Source organism: Vigna unguiculata, chromosome 2 (genome assembly GCF_037176805.1).
Source record: "Vigna unguiculata cultivar grain cowpea cultivar isolate G323 ecotype 2 chromosome 2, ASM3717680v1, whole genome shotgun sequence".
NCBI classification, from domain to species: Eukaryota; Viridiplantae; Streptophyta; class Magnoliopsida; order Fabales; family Fabaceae; genus Vigna; species Vigna unguiculata.
Genome location: NC_140793.1, coordinates 25,417,650 through 25,437,928, shown reverse-complemented (window position 1 = coordinate 25,437,928; position 20,279 = coordinate 25,417,650). Strand labels below are relative to the sequence as shown.

At 29.2% G+C, this 20,279-nt stretch overlaps 2 protein-coding genes across 4 annotated transcripts; both read left to right on the top strand.

Annotated features, from left to right (window-relative positions):
- Positions 1-9,437: 9,437 nt before the first annotated feature.
- Positions 9,438-14,720, top strand: LOC114168752 (uncharacterized). Its single transcript, XM_028053671.2, has 5 exons — positions 9,438-9,916; positions 10,551-11,664; positions 11,741-12,160; positions 12,283-13,908; positions 14,002-14,720. Exons 1-5 carry the CDS (start codon positions 9,444-9,446, stop codon positions 14,524-14,526), a joined length of 4,158 nt encoding a protein of 1,385 aa, XP_027909472.1. The 5' UTR covers positions 9,438-9,443; the 3' UTR covers positions 14,527-14,720.
- Positions 14,721-15,718: 998 nt separating this feature from the next.
- Positions 15,719-20,182, top strand: SHW1 (short hypocotyl in white light1). Of its 3 annotated transcripts, none has more exons than XM_028058214.2 (5): positions 15,719-15,971; positions 16,071-16,283; positions 17,117-17,182; positions 17,705-17,881; positions 20,029-20,182. In XM_028058214.2, exons 1-4 carry the CDS (start codon positions 15,807-15,809, stop codon positions 17,837-17,839), a joined length of 579 nt encoding a protein of 192 aa, XP_027914015.1. In that variant the 5' UTR covers positions 15,719-15,806; the 3' UTR covers positions 17,840-17,881; positions 20,029-20,182. The 3 variants fall into 3 exon arrangements, with proteins under 3 accessions (XP_027914015.1, XP_085526045.1, XP_027914014.1); XM_085669919.1 differs by lacking the exon at positions 20,029-20,182 and adding an exon at positions 18,071-18,153; XM_028058213.2 differs by lacking the exon at positions 20,029-20,182 and having other exon boundaries at positions 17,705-18,021.
- Positions 20,183-20,279: the final 97 nt, after the last annotated feature.

Here is a 20,279-nt window from a genome sequence, read left to right as displayed (position 1 = left end):
CATGAGAGGGAAAAGAGATTTGAGGTTGGTTGAGTGTGTTGTTCTTTTATGGATTCGTACACTACAACTTTGTGAAATGCTCCCCTACAGTTAGATGTGGGAGTGGAAAAAGGGTGACATGTGTCACAAACACAAGGCTCATAAGGAACTCTGTGGAAAGGAACCAATAGATTTTTGGGTACAAAAGCATTCACTCAATACATAATCACCCATCACTCAAATATGCTCACAGTACTAAAAGTAGCACTTGGGAACATCATTCTCTTGCAAGCTTCTTTACTATAATACCTTCACCTTCTTCATCTCAGCCGTTATATCTACATTATTCATCAACTAATAATGTACATTAATGTTAATCTTAATATTTTACTAACTTTTTTTTTATATAATTAGGTGACTCCATATGCATATTATTAGCTGTAAAGATTAAAATGATTTTTTGGACCTGTTTTAAGCAATAAAAATATACCACATCTGGTCAATGTTCATTGAGAATAGAGCACTACGATTTTTCATGTTTGATGATATTTTTCTATAAAATTTGTTATAAATTTTAAATTTTTATTATTATTTTTTCTAAAAGTTTTAATTGATAAATAACTTTTTGTGAATAATTATTTTCTACAAAATTATGAAATTCGTAAATATTTTTACAAAATATTTTACAAAAATGTTTTGTGCAAAATATTTTAAAAAAAATTGTAACAAATTTTTGTAAACCATTATTTTTATAAGTATGTCTTAAAAAAATGTTTTAAAGAAAATTGACAAAAAACATGTAATTTTAGTACTCGAGTAATATCAGATATTGTGTTAGTTGTCAATGAAATTGTCAAATAACTAAGACGAAATTATGAGAAAATTTATGATTTTGTTGAGTGAGACTTCCTGTATTACATACATGATGCAAAGAAAGGAAAAAAAAAAAAAAAAAAAAATATATATATATATATATATATATATATATATATATATATATATATATGCTACCACCACTCCATGCCGAATTTTTTAAAAATTTTAAATTAATGTATATATCAAAATTAAATTAGATATCTCTTTATTTTTTTTATAATAAATATTTAATATTAATAAATATAAAATATAATATAATAAAAAAATATTTATTAAGATATTTTTTATTTTTTTATTATTTTTTAAGTTTATCATCTACTATATTTATTTTCTACTTTCACATTTTTTTTTTGTTTATAAAGAAAAAAAACAAGTTAGATATAGATTCACTATTTTTTTTCTATTTTTCATATCATTTTTGAAGAAAAGAAAGTAAGTTTCTTTTATCTTACTTGATAGTAAAATATTATTTTCATAGTTAATATTATCTTTTTAATCTCATGAGCTTTTATGTATTTATTTTTATGAATATAAATGGAAAAATAATATAATGTATTTTTTCATAATTGATTTTTAATTGTGATTCAAATATCATAATTTTTTCTTTTAATTATTGCATTTGTTTAATTTTTAATTTGATTATGATAAATTATTTTTAATCTTAAACTTAAAAAAAATAAATATGATGATGAAAAATAAAAGAATAAATTTGTTTTTTAAAGTAATAGATTCAATTTTTTTACATATTAGGAACATCACATTAATAATCTAATTGCTCAATTAATTAGGCCCTTTTCTAATGTTCAAAAAATAATTATGGGGGTTTCATATTTGTTCTTTTGGAACGTGATACGATCAAACGTTTTGAAATATACAAATATTTAATGTATTATTTGTTTTGTAGTTACAATTATTTTTTTTTAAAATCACACACAATTATACTAAATTATGTATTATTTTTTAATATATTAATAACAATAATTAAATATATAAATTTAAAGTATATTATTTTGGTTTCTCAAAACTATTCACCACGATCTGGCACAGCAGCAAACATTCAAAATATTTTGGTATTGAAAAACATTCTTATGTATTTCAAAATTGCTTTAGGACTTGTGGTAAATTTCTTAAAAGCAAGTTATAGAGGGGGCATCAGAGTATAGAATCATAACTTCGTTAGATTTTTAACACCATGTGTATCTCACATATATAGTTGGGAAAGCCATATGTTTTAAGTTTTTGAATCACTTTTTGCACTTTGCAAGTACTTGCCTACTATATAGTGTGTAAAACATTTTAGCTCATAGGGAGGTTTGCTTACATTTGGGCTGCATTAAGTTTCAAGTTGAAAGACATGTTGAACATTTATAGAAATGTGCATATAGAGAGATAAAGACTTTATGTACATATATTTTAGTGCATATATGAGTTGAAACATCCTAAATATACTCTATTTAATGTATAATTAGTTTTTCCTTGTAAACAAAATATAGCAACGTAGTATTTTCACATAGGAAAATAAAGTTGTGATATCCACCTATTTTTTTAAAAAGCTACTAGAAAATCCTTTTTAACAATAAAATATTATATTTAGATGATAAGAAAAGGTATAAATAAAATTTTGAAATAACATAATAATTAGATTGTTCTTTCACAAATTGGTTTATGCATGCGATCAAAGGTAGAAGAAATAATAAAAGGAAATTATTAAACGTGAAGAAAAAATACTATAAGAAGATAACTTTTATTAACAAAAATTTATCGATGATAAAATTACAATATATAGTATTTACTGATGGATTTTAAGAATGAAAACAACATTTATTTGTTAAACAAAATTTATTGTTGGTAATAGATCTGATAGTAATAGATTTGTCAGTAACATCTTGATGAATTCCACCAATAAATTTTGTCAATAAAATGAGTGTTACAGTTCTCATTTTAGACTTCCATCATGTTATGATAATACTAGTCCATAATAGATTTATCTTTTGAGAGTCTTCAATAAATTCGTTAATAATTATTTTTTTAAATCTACTGGTAAAATCGTTGATAATTACATTTTTGAAAATTCATTACTACTTGTATTTTTAAAATCCATTGATGAAACCGTTAGTAAAAGATGGACGTAAATTTTCTCGTTAGATTTGACAAAATATTTATTATAAATTAAATGGAGATGAGTTAGAAAAACGAAAAGAATAAAAAGAAGGAGGGAAGGAGAAAAAGGAGAATGAAGAGGAGAAAAAGGAGAAGAAAGAAGAGAAAGATCAGGTAGTGACGGCAATGGTGGAGGCGACGACCGTAATGGTAGAAAAGAAGGAAGAGCCAAAGCAACAAATGTAACAGAGATGTGACAACGACAAATTGATAACATTGACAATAACAACATAGGATGAAGAGAATGAAGAAGAGGAAAAATAAAAAAAAAAAAATAAAGAAAAAGAGAGAGAAGAGGAGGAATAATACCAAGGCATGATAACAACCTATAGAATTTATTCACTAAAAAAAATCTTTGATATTTTTGACAAATATTGAATGTTAATAAATTTTATCGACGATCAAAATTTGTTGATAATTTTCAATGAGTAGTTACTAACGAATTTTTGACTATTGATAATTATTAATGTATTTTTGACCATCAATAATTATTGACGAATTTTTTTATTTGTCTACAGAATATATTAAAAAATATTTTATCCATAAATTTTTTACTTTTTGTTTTATTAAGGAACTTTTGTAATTACTGTGAATTTTATTCGTAAATAATTATATTTTTTTAGTGCAAAGGAAAAAAAACTTTTAATCGATAAAGGATGAGTATAGAAAAAATAAATTTGAAAAAAAAGTTTAATTTTGTTTTAAGTTGTTTAAGTTTAAAATAAATATATTTTTTATTTCTAAATTAAAAAAAAATATTTTAGTGTATGATTAGAGGGGAAAAACCTTTTTATTTAATAGTTGACGTTACAATTATGTGACTTTGTCAGTATTATTTATATTGTTCATAGACCCCTCGTTAAAAACTTAAAATTGGACGTTTGAATATATATATATATATATATCTATAACTATATATAAAGGGGATTCCCTCTTTTGTGTCCACATTTCATAATTCCAACTTTACCCTTTATAATTTAATTATTTATTAAATTTTTAAAAATTAACGGTTACTTTTACAAGTTTTTATAAAATTATTTACTTATCTCCTTTTTCTTTTTTTCTCTTACTATTCATCAACAGTTATTTTTCTCTTATTTTCTCCGTACATTTTATTTTATTTTTTATAAATATACTTTTATTTTGTTTATTAAATTAATAACATTACAATATCATCAATTATTAATATAATTCAAAAAATGCGTACACACAGGCGCGATAGCGCCTGTGTTTACACTAGTATATATATATATATATATATATATAATATATTTATATATATATATATATATATATATATTATAAAATAATTGTTAAAAAATAGTTTTTAGAATAACAAAAATAAAAGAGATTTATAAAAAACAGTTAAAGATAAACTAATTATAAAATAATTAATTTTTAAAATAATAATTAAAGGTAAAATTGAAAAATGAAAAATATACACAAAAGAGAAATTTGTTTATATATTGGTATAGATATATAATTTTAGTTTAAAAATAAAAAAAAATTAAAAGAAATCAGGAACTAAAACAGTTAAAAATATTAAAATTTACTATAATGAAAACGGAAGGAATTATAATCAAATGATTATAACAAATAATGTAAACTATATGCGTTAATAATTACCAATAAGTAGTTTATGCTTATTTAAAAAAATATATATTGTATTCTTTTTATATTTATATAATTTATTTATTTTAAAAGCAATAAATTAATTATTTTTATTAGTAAATGATATCAATTTCTTAAGTAAGTGATTTTAAAAATGATTCATTTTAAATTTAATTTCTGCGTGAATATTATAGATAAATTCATGGAATTAAATAACTTTGACAAAAAATAATCAATTTGTTTGGAAAATGATGAACCAAAAATAATGACATTGAACATGTTTTAACTCAACCATGTTATGCAAGTCATTTACAATTTATGCGCACAATATCTCTTTTTCTTTATTTTTATATTAAATAATTAAAAACTTTTATAACAAAAGAAATATTTCCATGAAAAATGAAGATTAACAATAACAAAAATAAAATAAAAATAGTTAAAAAATACAGCAGAAGAACTTTTTACAAATTTGTGAACTTTTTCGATCAAACAATCGATCTCAATTAAAAAAATTAGAAATATTTTAACACTTACCAGATGTAAAATACTCACTTGACAATTTAAAATAATAATTAATTATATTTATTTTATTTTAAATTTAAATTTAAAATTCTAATATTTATTATTATCCATATCTATGTATGAAGTGGATTTCTATTTTTGTGTCACATTTGTTTTTTTCATTTTACCTTTTGAATAACTTTTTGTTAAATTACAAATTATTTTATTAATATTTTAACTTTTAAACAATTGTCTTTTTAAATTTGACCTTTTCTTTTTGTTTGATTGTTTTTTAATTTTGAGTTATATATTTATAATTTTTTAACTTTAATGTGAAATTAAAATTTATTCTTGATCAAATTTTCATACATTTTAATCTTAAATTTTAAAAATAATGATCATAATCCTTTTAACTTAATTATATTAAAAATAATTATTAATATTTGAATTATTTATTCATATCTATTTCAATATGTTGGTTATAAATATATTTAGAAAAAAAATTAACTTAATTGAATTTAAAAGACTAACCTAAAAGGATCCTTTCTAATTTCATATCAAAATCTATCAAATAAAAGTATATTTAATCCCTTAATGTTGACCATTTTATTATTTTTATTATCATAAAAAAATTAACATACAAACACGTATTTTCATTGGTATTATTAAAATGGATTGTCAAGTATATATATATATATTTTTTAAACTAAAATGAAAGTTTTATTTAAAATGAAAATTATTATGTGATCCTGAGGTCCGGAAAATATTGCGAAACGCACTTTTTATGTGACACACAATTGTATAAAAAATGTGCATACATGGACAGCATGAGAAATGTAAACAACTCCTCATGTGACTCTTTTAAGAAAAATAAATATAATAAAAATTAATTTATATCTATCTTACACTTTTTTAATAATAAATATATATTTAACTAATAAAGGTAAAAAAAAAAGTACAATAATAATACTTAACTAATATAAAATACGATACCGGCATAGTTATTATATATATATATATATATATATATATATATATATAATAATTAGTAATTATGTAATTTTAAATTTATATACGAAAATATTTGTTAGTTATAGATTTACATTTTGTTTTTTTGGAAATATTTATTATTGACGTGAAATGGAAAGAAAGTATTAGTAAGTGATTAAATTGTTCTTTTGGAGATGTCAAAAGGTGATGTAGAAGGATGATTAGGGGGATTCATTCCAAATACAACTCCTACAGAGGATAAAATTAGAGGGTGACGCACCAATCTACCAAAATTACTTCTTCATATTTCAGTTTTATTCCACATGATTTCATTTTTTCTTATTATGAAAACAATGTAATAAAAATTAATAATACAAATAAAAATTTATTATTTTTAAAATTACTATTAAAAATAAAATAAAATCTCCATGTAAATAAATTATTTCCTGCCTTACATATTAAATTTACTTTCATACGAAATATATTGTATTACTCATGTTTTTATAAATAACTTTTTTTATAATTTCAATCATTCAATAAAATTTAAAAAATAATTTTAAATCTTTTATATATCATTTATATTAATTTTAATAATAAGGACATTTTGGTAATCTAATTTTTTTATCTATTAAATGTTTTTTTAATATATCATATTAGTCAATTCGGTTACAATTTTAACTCTCTAATCCACTCCAAAATCAATTTCAAATCCATTAAAAGCAAAAACACCAACTTCACCATCTAATCCTTCTAATCTCTTCCTCTCCCTTTCCCTCAAATTATTCCTTCCAAAAGTACACAACCTTAGGGTGTGTTCTCATGTAGAGATGAACTTGGGGAAGGGTGTGAAGATGGATTTGTGAATTTAAGTGGATGAATGTGTGTGTTTCTTTGTATGAATTTAGAGGTTAAAGTGAATGAATTTGAATATGAATTTTGTGAAAGTTAGTAAATAATTTAAGGGATATGATATATTAAATAAAAAAATTATAATAAAAAGAGTTTGAAAATTACTAAAATAACCTTGGTGGATAAAAGTATGGGTCCAACCAACCAGTGCCTAAGGGATCTAGTTAAGATAATTAATATGCCTTGAATTTTACAAAAATGTATAATTAACTATAATATTAAATGAATTTTGACCTAACCATCATAAATGCAATTTTATTTGATTTAAAGGATAAAAAGGGTCATAAATGATATATAGCTCTAATTAATAATTTATTTGATGCACATCTATAAAAGTTAAAAAATTCTTAAATAATAAAATAACTATATTTTAATATTTCTAAAAATTAAAATATAATAAGCATAGAAAAAGAAAATTAATTTGAAGGAGTAACAAAAAATATTATGAAAAAAGGAAACAAAATTTCATATAAAAGTGCAATATTTTCATCACAAAAGAATTAGAAAAAAATTATAAATTTAAAAAAGATTTTTTTTTTGTTTGCAAAAATTAAAGACTATACATCTCAAACTTTTCAAGCTTCCACAAATATTCTTCGAGTAGCAAAGAGATTCAAAAGTGTTTATGTTGTGTCAGAGATATTATTTGTAATTTCTAGAGGACAGTTTTGTCTTTATAAAATTTGTCATATAAATTTATATTATTTTACTTAATAAAATTAATTATTTTAGTATATAAAAATGGTAAAATAAAAAATTATTACTTATACCTTAGCCACTGTCATTAGGGTACTAGATAGCATTCTTCTAGAAGTATATGAAATAATTTATAGATTAGTTAAAAATATTAAATTTAAAAAACTATAATTTAATAAATTTTAGTAAAAAAATTATAAAAATTTAAATAATATTAAATTATTTATTGTTATACTTAATTACTATTCATATTATTTATTATTATACTTAATTACTATTCATATTATTTATTATTATTATTATTATTATTATTATTTAATTATATATATATATTATTTAATATGTTAATACTATATTTATTTTTTATTGTTTCATGTTAATTATTATATATTTTCATTATTATTTATAAAATTTATAAAGAGGATTCCCTTTTTTGTGTCCACATTACATAATACCAGTTTTACTCCTAATTATTTTATAAATAATTTACTTTTGACTGTTATTCTAAAAACTTCTTTTGTCTTAAATCATTATTTTTAAAACATTTTTTATACATATCTTATTTTTTTAATTTTACATTTAATAACTATTTTAAAAATTAATTATATATTTATTATTAATCTTAACTTAAATTTCTTAAAAATTAAAAAATACAAACACATGCCCTATCGCTAGTTAATTATTATATATATATATATATATATATATATATATATATATATATATATTAGTCCATCCAACAAATTAAAATTAACTTTCATCCTTATGGCCCATTTTAATACATCTCGGTGCATGATTGAAGTATAAACATAAACATCCGTCACTAATCGATGTCTCCATGTTAATCGTGTTAATAAATGAATGGAACTGATTTTATTATTTCTATAAATACATGCATAGACGTTATTGTAAAAACACAGTTTATTCCCACAAATCCGTTCTATATTGACGAGATGAGATGAGAAGCTTTCCTGCAAATTCGCACTCTCGTGCAGGGACATTATGATAAAAAAACTAGTTTATTTTCACAAATCTCCTCTACATTAACGAAATATATATATATATATATATATATATATATATATATATATATATATATATATCACTTTTAATCATTCTAAACAACAAATCATTAAATGAAAAGTAAACATATATATTTAACTAATAAAAGTAAATAAAAAGTACAATAATAATATTTAACTAATATAAAATAAGATATTGTAATAGTTCTTATATATATATATATATATATATATATATATATATATATATTATTTAGTAATCACTTTATCTTAAATTTAAAAACTTAAATACTTGTTAGTTTGAGATTTAGTTTCTGAACCATTGCCCTATTTACAAAACTTCCTTCCTAAACTAAAAGTCAAATTGATAACGTCATACACCTAAATTATAAAAATAATATTCTTATTTATACTAGATCTTAAAAAATTAAAATAAATAAATTTGAATTATTTATAATTTTTCCTTGTCTCACTTAATTTTAAATTGGAAAATTATTTTTGACAAAAAAACATATCATTTTCCTTTTAAATTTGCAGAGTGAAAACTTGTTTACGTAGAACGAGAAAACATGTGCATGCAGGACCCACTCCTCTTTCACCCTTCTTCATTCTCCACCATTCAACTCAACTCACCAAAACTCACTTTACTTCAACCACAACCTCAGCTTTGACTCTTCACCGTCTTCACTCTCCGATCCAATGCCGCCGGAAAGTGACGTCACCGTCTCCTCTTACCGGCTCCGCTGGGACGTCTTTCTCAGCTTCCGGGGCACCGACACGGGCCACACCTTCACCATGCGCCTTTACCACGCTCTCCACGGGCGTGGCGTTCGCGTCTTCCGAAAAGAAGATGGGTTGGAGCGCCGCGACGAGATCCAGAAGAAGCTTCTAGAAGCCGTGGAAGACTCTGCCGCCGCCGTCGTCGTTATCTCTTCCGATTACGCGTCCTCGCACTGGTGCCTGGAAGAGCTCGCAAAGATTTGTGACGTTGGGAGGCTGATCCTCCCGGTTTTCTACTGGGTGGACCCTTCGCACGTGCGAAAGCAAGAGGGTCCCTTCGAGGATTGGTTCTTGCGGCATGCAGAGAGGTTTCCGAAAGAGAGGGTTGAGCAGTGGAAGAATGCGATGAAGAAAGTGGGTGGACTTGCTGGTTTTGTTTTGGATGAGAAAAGGTGCATGCAGCATGGTGCTTCGTTAATTGCTTGTAGTTTATTACATGATATTGCTAGATATATGTGTATAAGAACATCATTTACATATATATGTATGATTTTACAGAATCTCTGTCATGTGATGTATGGTTCGTTTATCTTGTTTCAGAAATCTTTTCTATTTTTATGGTTTAATTAGATCCACTTTTAAAAGATTGCATAATTAGAGTCATTATGTTTTAAGTCTCTCAATGGGTTTTATTATTCTGTTTTTTAAACCATCCAATTGAACTTTCATTCAAAATGAAATGGCTAATTATACTAAAAGTAAATAAAATAATATAATTAAAATTTTGTTAAAAAAAATGTAAATGTGTACATTATTGTTTTACTTTTATAGATGTTTGGTTTAAATAATTTCATGACTAAGGGTTATATTTTTAATATAATTTGAGTTATGACTGTATAAAGATAATGGTTATAAGAGTTTACGATGAAAAATGATAGCTTTTCTCTGACCAAAGAGAGCATGTTTCGTGTCTTTGAGCTTTGTTGTGTTGTTTCTTTTGTTTTTTTGTGTTGTTTTCGACCACCCTGTGTGGTTTTGAACAATGTGATTCACTCATTTGCTTTTAAATTTCTTGCTTACTGACAGTGACAAGAGTGATGAACTCATTCAGATTTTGGTGCAAAATCTTATGAAGCAGCTGAGGAACACACCACTGAGTGTGGCTCCATTCACAGTAGGTCTCGAAGATAGAGTTGAAGTGTTGAAAAACCTGTTAGACTTAAAATCCAGCGACGTAAGGGTTTTGGGGTTGTACGGAATGGGTGGAGTTGGTAAGACAACGTTAGCCAAGAGCCTCTTCAACAACCTTGTTGTTCATAATTTTGAGCGACGGAGTTTCATTCCAAATGTCAGATCACAGGTCTCCAAACACCACGGTTTGGTTTCTCTTCAAAACAAAATCCGTGGTGATCTTTGTGGGAGAAAAGAGGATCTGATAAACGATATCAGCGACGGCATTTCTGCTATACAAAAAATAGTGCAAGAGAATCGAGTTTTGTTGATCCTAGATGATGTTGACGATGTGGAGCAGCTTAACTTTTTGATGGGTAAGAGGGAATGGTTTTACAAGGGAAGTCGTGTCGTGATAACCACAAGGGATAAAGAAATCTTGCACGAGAGTTATGTTGATGTTGATTATGAGGTGAAGGAATTGGAATTCTCTGAAGCAATGGAACTGTTCTGCTTCCATGCAATCAGAAGAAAGGAACCTGCAGAGGGTTTTTTGGATGTTTCAAAACAAATTGTGGAGAAGACAGGAGGGTTGCCTTTGGCTTTGGAAGTTTTTGGGTCTTATCTGTTTGATAAAAGGACCAAGAGGGAATGGAAAGACGCTTTGGAGAAGCTGAAGCAGATTCGTCCTGCATGTCTTCAAGATGTGCTGAAGATAAGTTTTGATGCGTTGGATGAAGAAGAACAGTGTATATTCCTTGACATGGCTTGTTTGTTTGTGCAAATGGAAATGAAGAGAGATGATGTGGTTGACATATTGAATGGATGTGATTTTAGCGGAGAGATTGCAGTGGCTGTGCTCACTGCAAGATGTCTGATTAAGATCATTGGTGATGGAAAAGTGTGGATGCATGATCAAGTTAGAGACATGGGAAGGCAAATTGTTCGTAGTGAAAGCCTTACTGATCCTGGTCTACGAAGCAGGCTCTGGGATCGTGATGAAATCTTGACTGTGTTGAAGAATATGAAGGTAAATATTCTAACTAAATTCATTATAGATTTTCCATTTCATTTCTTGACAACTTAACAACGAACAGTGCGTGTAGGGAACGAGAAATGTTCAAGGAATTGTCCTAGATTGCGTGAAGAGAAGAATGTCCATTCCCAGAGATAGTACAGCAGAGGAAATTACATGGGAAAATTTTCGACGCAAGCCCAGTTGCAAATCTGCATTCGAGTATATTAAAGAGAGGTATAAAAAGTACGTAGAGGATAGAAAAGAGAGAGCAAAAGAGGTTATCCTTCAGCCCAAGCACTTTCAACCAATGGTTTCCTTAAGAATGCTTCAAATTAATTATTCCAGATTGGAAGGACAATTTAGATTTCTTCCTCCAAAACTCAAATGGTTACAATGGAAACAGTGTCCATTAAGGTATATGCCTTCTAGCTATAATCCATTAGAACTTGCAGTCATGGATCTCTCTGAAAGTCTGATTGAAACCTTGTGGAAGGGACGCAGTAACAAGGTTTGCTTTCTTATTACCTGATGAACTCACTATTGTGAAAAAATAAACTGTCATCAATGAGTTCTAGAACTTGGTGCATTCTTACTAGGTTATATTTTTCAACGATGATATTGATTTGGCAGGTGGCTGAGCACTTGATGGTTTTAAACCTCTCCAGTTGCCACCGTTTGACAGCAACTCCTGATTTATCTGGGTATCTGTCTCTTAAAAAACTTAATTTGGAAGAATGTTCTCACTTAACTAGGATTCATGAATCACTGGGGAATCTAAATTCCTTAGTTCATCTTAACTTGCGCCTCTGCTATAACCTCATAGAACTACCAGGTGAAGTCTCTGGGCTGAAACAACTCGAGGACCTCGTTCTTTCCGGCTGCTGGAAACTGAAAGCATTACCAAAAGACTTGAGCTGCATGGTTTCTTTAAAACAACTACTTCTTGATAGCACTTCTATAACAGAGCTTCCCGAATCCATCTTCCATCTCACAAAACTTGAAAAGCTGAGTGCAAATGGATGCCACTCACTGAAGAGGTTACCTACCTGCACTGGGAAACTTTGCTCCCTGCAAGAATTATCACTCAACCATACAGCATTGGAGGAATTGCCAGATTCAGTTGGTTCTTTGGAAAAACTTGAGATGCTTAGTTTGATGGGGTGTAAGTCACTCTCAGTGATTCCTAACTCTACTGGGAAACTAATTTCAATGACTCAATTGTTTTTGAATGGCAGTGGAATCAAAGAATTGCCTGCTTCTATTGGTTCTTTGTCATATTTAAGGAAGCTGTCTGTTGGAGACTGTACTTCTCTTGACAAATTTCCTGTCTCAATGGAATTATTAGTTTCTATTGTTGAACTTAAGTTAGATGGCACAAAAGTTTCCAATTTTCCAGATGAAATATTTGTGGGCATGAAAATGCTAGAGAAGCTCGAGATGGGAAAAGTTCAGCTTCTCAAGTTTGTACCAGAATCATTTGGGTGCCTCTCAGCTCTTACCATTTTGGACATGCATGAGTCAAACATTACTGAATTGCCAGAATCAATAGGAATGTTGGAAAATCTTATTGGACTGAGGTTAGACAAGTGCAAACAGCTCCAAAGGCTTCCAAACTCCATTGGAAATTTGAAATCTTTGCAATGGCTAATGATGAAGGAAACAGAAGTTACACGATTACCAGATAGCTTTGGCATGCTCAGAAGCCTGGTTGAACTAGACATGAAAAGAATGCCCTATCTTAATAATAATGGGGCTGGAACAAACATGTCCACAGTGACAATAATTCCTAACATCCAAGAACAACCTAATTCAGAGGCAATCCTATCTTCTTTTTGCAATCTAACCTTTCTGGAAAAGCTAAATGCTCATGGATGGGGAATATATGGAAAAATTCCAGATGAGTTTGAAAAACTGTCATCACTAGAAACTTTAAGTTTAGGTCACAACAACATTTGCAGTCTTCCAGCGAACATGATGAGTCTCTCCTATCTTAAAAAACTTTTGTTATCAAATTGCAGAGAGCTCATGTTTCTGCCTTCTCTTCCCTCTAGCCTTGAAGAGCTAAATCTGGAAAACTGTGTTGCAGTGCAGTACATACATGATATTTCAAACTTGGAGCGATTAGAAGAGTTCAACCTTACAAATTGTGAAAAGGTGGTCGATGTCCCAGGTCTTGAACATTTGAAGTCCTTAAGAAGGTTGTACATGAGTGGTTGCATTGGATGCTCCCTTGCCGTAAAGAGAAGATTTTCCAAGGTCATTCCTATGTTTCCTCCATCCTTCTTCTTGAACATAAAATAAAATCTAATGATCTCTCACTTACAAATTAGAGGTTTTGTTTTGTCCCAGGTTGTACTTAAGAAATTAGAGATTTTGATTATGCCTGGAAGCAGGGTCCCGGATTGGTTTACAGCAGAACCGGTAGTGTTTTCCAAGAGAAGAAATAGGGAGCTGAAAGGTGTTATTTTTTTCGGTGTTCTCTCTTTCAAGAACATACCTGAAAACCAAAGGGAAAGACTGCAGTTAGAAGATGTTCAAGGAAAAATCTTTAATTTGAGCAGTGAGGTATTTAGCACAACGTTTCGCCTGCTAGGAGTACCTGGGACAAATGAAGACCACATATTTTTGCGCAGATTTGGTGCTCGAACTCCGTTAGTCTTTCAGTTGAAAGATAGGTATACCTTACATTTGCAAATGCGAAACCCTCCTCGTGTTAATGGGTTGGAGCTTAATAACTGCAGAATTCATTTAGTTTATTATGGTGATGATGATTATGAGGGAGACGAAGGATCACTAGAAGAAAGTCAATTCTCTGTTTCACAAAAATTAGCCAAGTTCTTCAACTTTGCTGCAGAGGACCATGCATGCATCTGAATAAAGTTCTTCAACTTGCTTGAATCGTCTATGTATTGTCTTTTGACTAGTTGAAAGGAGTGTCATTCACATTGAGATTCTCTAGTTTCCTTCACCCAACACAATTATTGTCAAAAATTAGCATGTCCTTAAATATTACAAGTGGAAAGTTTTACATTAATATAAAAGTTGATTATTTATATAACATTAAATAATTTATTGTATATTAAATAGATTTAATAAATATAAGGTAAGGGGTTTTCTCCAAAACCTTCAAAACGACACTAGACAAAAAAAATTTATATCCAAGAGTCTTCTTCTCTCTTCTTTGTTTCTCCTAGAGGCTTATACTTCTCCTCATCTTCATGAAGAATGAAGCAATAAATATTATAGTCTATTATATTTGGAATCTTTATTTAAAAATATTGTCTCCTATTATATTTCGAAACTGTATAATCAATAAAATTTATAATATATTTTGAATTATGCCTGGGAAAAAATGTTAATATCAAAATAATAGTTTTATATGGTAGTGTATGAAGAAAATATGGGGTACAGGAGTTAGTTGCCCTCTCCTTGTCACACCAATCTGGGCTAGGTTAACACTGAAGCCCATTTGTTTTCCATAGGGGTGTCTCCTTTAGTATTGGTTATTGCTTCCTGAACCCAGAATTACTAACTGGACCTCCAAAATAATGAGAAAAAACTCAAATACCTTCCACCACTGCCATCATAGAAGAGAAAAAGTACAGAAAAAAAAAACTCATTCCAAAATTTTTATCCTAAATATATTTCAAGTATTTTGAATTTTTTTTCTGAAATACATTTTATGTAGGAATATTTCAAAAATCTCGTTCTGAAATATATTATATATCTTTGGCAAATTTGTTTCAAAAATCTTATTCCTAAAACTTTATTTCAAAATGCATTTCATGCATTCTAAAAATTCTATTTTAGAAATCTTGTTTTGAAAATTATATTATGAAAATCTTATTCCAAAAATTTTGAAAAGTTTGAAGTCATTTTTTCCAAGGATAAAATATTGTTTTGAAATTTTGGGCGGGTACACGAATACATCGTAGTGGTGCAGGAAGTAAAAGCCTTCAGCAGGAAGATATATACGGGGTGCAGAAAGTAATTCCCTCAAAAGAACCCAAGGTAGAGAGAAGAAGTCCATCGAGAATGCATGAAAAGCATTACCAGCGGTTAAGGTTGTCGTTGTTCACTTTCTTCCTCAAACGATAACAATAAAATAATAGAATATTAACAAGGAAAAGAAAAAGCTCCATGTTCTGTCTCCAATGGCTGGAGCTGCTGCAACTACACCACCATTAATCAATCTCACACACTCCTCCAAGCCTCGTCGCTTCTCTGCAAACAACATTCCCTTCTCTTACCAACGCTTTTATTCCGGATTCTACCTCAACCGCAGTCTAAAGCCCATAACCACCAAATGTCATAGCAAGGTATGTATTACATAAGCATATACATGATATGATTTGATATATTTTATGTGAATACTGGCTCAATTGTATTTCACATTTTTTTTTTTGTGGGTTCTGAAGCTGAACAGTTCGGGTGGGGGAGAGCCACATGAGATGGATGAAGCGGATTTTTATGATGAGTATGATGGAATTGATGATGACAGTGACGACGAGGATGCAGAAAGTAGTGTGGATTTGTTGATCAGATTCTTTCAGAGCATGTTTAAGAAAGTGTCTAAGCGAGCCAAGAAAGCTTCTCGCTCTGTTTTGCCCACAGTAATATCGCCCCAGCTTGTGAGTGCCCCTTTTCTTCTCTGCTTTCTTTGGAAAAATCGATTTTTTTAAAAAAAAAAAAATTATGGCTGCCATGTTAGTTACTTATTGTTCTTGGTTAGTGTAATAGAGATCATGAAAACTTTCTAAGTTCAATGGTCATGTAAAGACACTGTAAAACAGTCTTACAGAATTTTACACTACTGTCTTGTAACACATATCAGTTGAAATGAATTTTAAGGTAATTGTGGAAAAAAATCAACAAATTCATCAGGGTAGTTTGTGACTATGAGTATCCCCAATTTATGTGTATAATTGAATATTGATTGATTACACTTCAAGCTGTTGTGGCTTCAGGTTTCCTTCTTCCCCCCACTTCTCAATTAGTTAGTCTGATAAATTTTGGGTATGTTCAACTAGCTACTTAGGTGGTGTTTTTGGTGTTGTTTTCTATTCAAAATTAGCATCTTTTACCTTGATGATAACTTATGCTAGTGATATTTAATCGAAACTTTTATTACAGAAATTACTGATGTTCAAATTTTAAGGCAGATTGGAGAACAATACCAAAAACATCTATAAAAGTGTATATAAGTTTTGTCCTTCTAGTAATTTAAACTTGCCTTGTGCTTTAAAGTTTCAAGATTGGGTGTATTTTGGGTCAAAATTTGGCTTGTAATAAAACACTGAATGCAATTATTCCCTAAAATTTAAGCTAAACCAGACATGTGATGTTCTAGTTTTCTTTTGATTTCTAGACATTCCGGCTTCTTTTCTGAAATCTCCTGTGCTGAAATTAAACTTGGAATTTATCTTTTGAATGCTTTCTCTTATTTGTTTTCATGTAAATTCAGGTTTCTTTTGCTGTTGATGGAACTCTGCTACTTGCTTCGCTTTCTGTTGTCAAAGCGCTGCTTGAGGTATTATTACTTCCCATTACTGTATGGCTTAATCAGGAATTTGAGGCTGATTGAAATTGAAACCTCTTTCCCTTTCCAATCATCTTCCCCAGTATTTTCCTGTGATAAACACAGCTTGAATTGAATCAATTCCTTTCCTCTGGTGTAAATAAAAGATATGTGAGGAAGGTTAGCAGTGAAGGGTATGCACATAATATTTATGATTTGGGACATGTTTGAACAAACTTCTCCATAAGCATTTCTAAGAGAGATAAATAAGAAACTAAAGGTGAAATGAGTTTATCCATAAGTTTTGCACAAGTTAAGAATAAGACTTTAGAAAAACTATATAAGTGAACTATTAAAAATTAGTTTATACATAAGCTAATTTTAGTTTATGAAGAAGTTCGTTTCTTTTTTTCATTCCTATTTTGCTCCCTTAAAAGAAGTATTTCCCTGGCACAATTTCTTTTCTATGTAATTAGAAAGTGCATTATCAAGTAGGAGCTAACGGCATAGATAATATTCATCCATGAATCGTAGGTCATGTGCACTCTTGGAGGCACTGTATTTGCTGCAATTCTGGTCCTGCGTGTGATTTGGGCTGCAGTTTCTTACTTTCAGTCAAGTGGGAATAGCTTCAATCAAGGGGGAAATTCATTTGGTGCCGTGGCCTAAAGGCCCAAACCGCTTTTCAACCTTTAGCAAAAGATGGCCAATGTAAGTTTTTTAAGATGAGAATGAGATTTGAACTCATGATCTTGTATAAATAATTGAAATTCCTTGTTACTTGCCTAATGGCTTATTCATGTTAGTTTTATGGCATGCAAATGAAGTATTAGTAGAATTTTCTTGGGGTATATATTTTACTTGATTATCTTTGATCTTAAATTCTTTGTCTGTGTTCAGATAAATTCAGCCATTCTTTGGTGTACGAATATTTGATGATTGACACAGAGAATAATTAGATGTAGTTATTTTGCTTTTGTCTCCATGGTTTGCAATTTCTAATTTCTCTGGTAATTGATCTGGAAAGATTGTTTTCTGGTGCTACGATTGCATTTTCACTGCAACCCAATTCTAATTTATACCCGTACCTTGTGTGTGGATGTGTTTGGACGAAGGATTTCAACAATTCCAAGAAATTGAAATACTTAGTAATTGAATTCTCTTTATTTCTTAAAATTTCTTAAATAATTAGTTTGGATGAAGCAATTTAAATATCTTAAATTTCAATTTTCTTGTTTAGATAAATCAATTGTTTTTTTCTATTTTTAAGGTATCTCAATTTTATCTTTGAGTCTAACTTAACTTAACTCGACCTTCAATTCGAGATTACTCGTCTCGACTTTTGGTTCAAGTCAACTCAAGTCCATTCAACCTTAGGTGGTTCAACCTGGGTCGATTTGAACTAATTTGTCCTTGGCTGATTTGAACCAATTTGACCCTGGTCGATGTAAAATGATTTGGCTTGAGCTGACTCAACTCAATTTTCAACTAGGGTAGATTGGGTTGAACCTTCCATCTAGGCTGACCCGACTCAACATTTGGTACGGACACACTCGGCTCGACCTTTGGCTCGGTCGAGCCGATTTGGATCAACCTTCAGTCAGGACTGACTCTGCTCAAGCTTCGTTCAGGGTTGACTTAGCTCGACCTGGGGTCTAGGTTGACCCAGCTCGATCTAGGGCCTGGGTTGACCCAGCTTGATCTAGGGCCTAGGCCAACCTAACTCAACCTTCGACTTGGACTGACCCAGCTCAACCGTCGGCCTTGGCCGACTAGTCTGAACCTTTGACCTGAATCTACTCGTTTCGACCTTTTGTTTGACCAGACTCGGCTTGGTTGTCGACTTGAATCGAAGGTCAATATGAGTCAACTTTTTGGTTTTGTGATTTTTTTTTGTCCTAATCAATGAGCAATTTCATAACTTGGGAAATTTCAATTTCCTTCTTTTTTGGAGGGAATTTCAAATTTTACTACTTTTGTTATTTAAAATAACTTCGTAAAATTCCTCAATTTCAATTTTCTTTTAATTTCCTCTTCTAAACATGTCATTTTCTTTCACAATTTCAAATTCTCCACATAAATGAATTACTCTCTTAAAATACCTCATCCAAACATACCTATAAGGTTTTAATCCTAAAATTTGATATTTGATGATACAACTATTATTGATAGTACTTTGGATATATATTGGCAGACTCAAACATTCAAGCTAATATATATTGTGTTTTGTGACACATTTTATTTAACTGACTTGGCAGATAATAATAAATCAAGCTCAAACTAATTGTTCTTATTAAAAACTATGTCTCCTTTGAGTAACCTTAATAAAGCTATATCTTTGAGAATCTATGACAGTGAACACAGTCAGATGTTGTTAACTCTTTTTATGGAACTTATCATGTCTCCACAGTTTTAAGAACTTCAATAGATTAAAATTATCCCACGTCTTTTTATATTTTTAATATAAACCTATTAAGTTGCTCAATTATTTTTTAAAAACTAAAAACCCAAATATCATATAAAATCATTTGTGCATGTGAGATCCACATCATACTTCTGTGATAGTAAACCCTGCTAACGAGTTTAAACTTTAGCAGACCTTTTGGGAGTGTTGCTAAGGCTAGATTATCTCATTCTTAGTGTGATCATGTGCGTTGTATGAAATGCGAAAGTTATCTTAAAATAACGAAATGGATATTTTGCTTATCATTTCTTAATTACTTTTATAGTAGATGTAACATGTGCATATATAACTGCAAAGTTGGACCTTTCAATCCATTGGATTCATCGTGATTTTCTTAAAATCAGTTTCTTCGTTCAGATTGTCTACAATTGTTTCTCTTGCTGTTGTGTAACAGTGGCTGGTAAACGTGTGAGATCGCCACCAAAAGAACGAAATCCATCTTACGGTAAACTGTAACGTACCTTGTCAAACACCAAAACAACAGTTTTCAATTTAAACAACAGAGTTACTACAGTAAATTTAAGTTTTTCGCCATTCTTCTATAATGATATGCTTCGGTGTAATTGCTTTACTTTTTTTTGTTTGATTGAAATGAAAACTCCACCCAATAACTGGCCAATTTCAAATACTAACTTTGAATCTCAA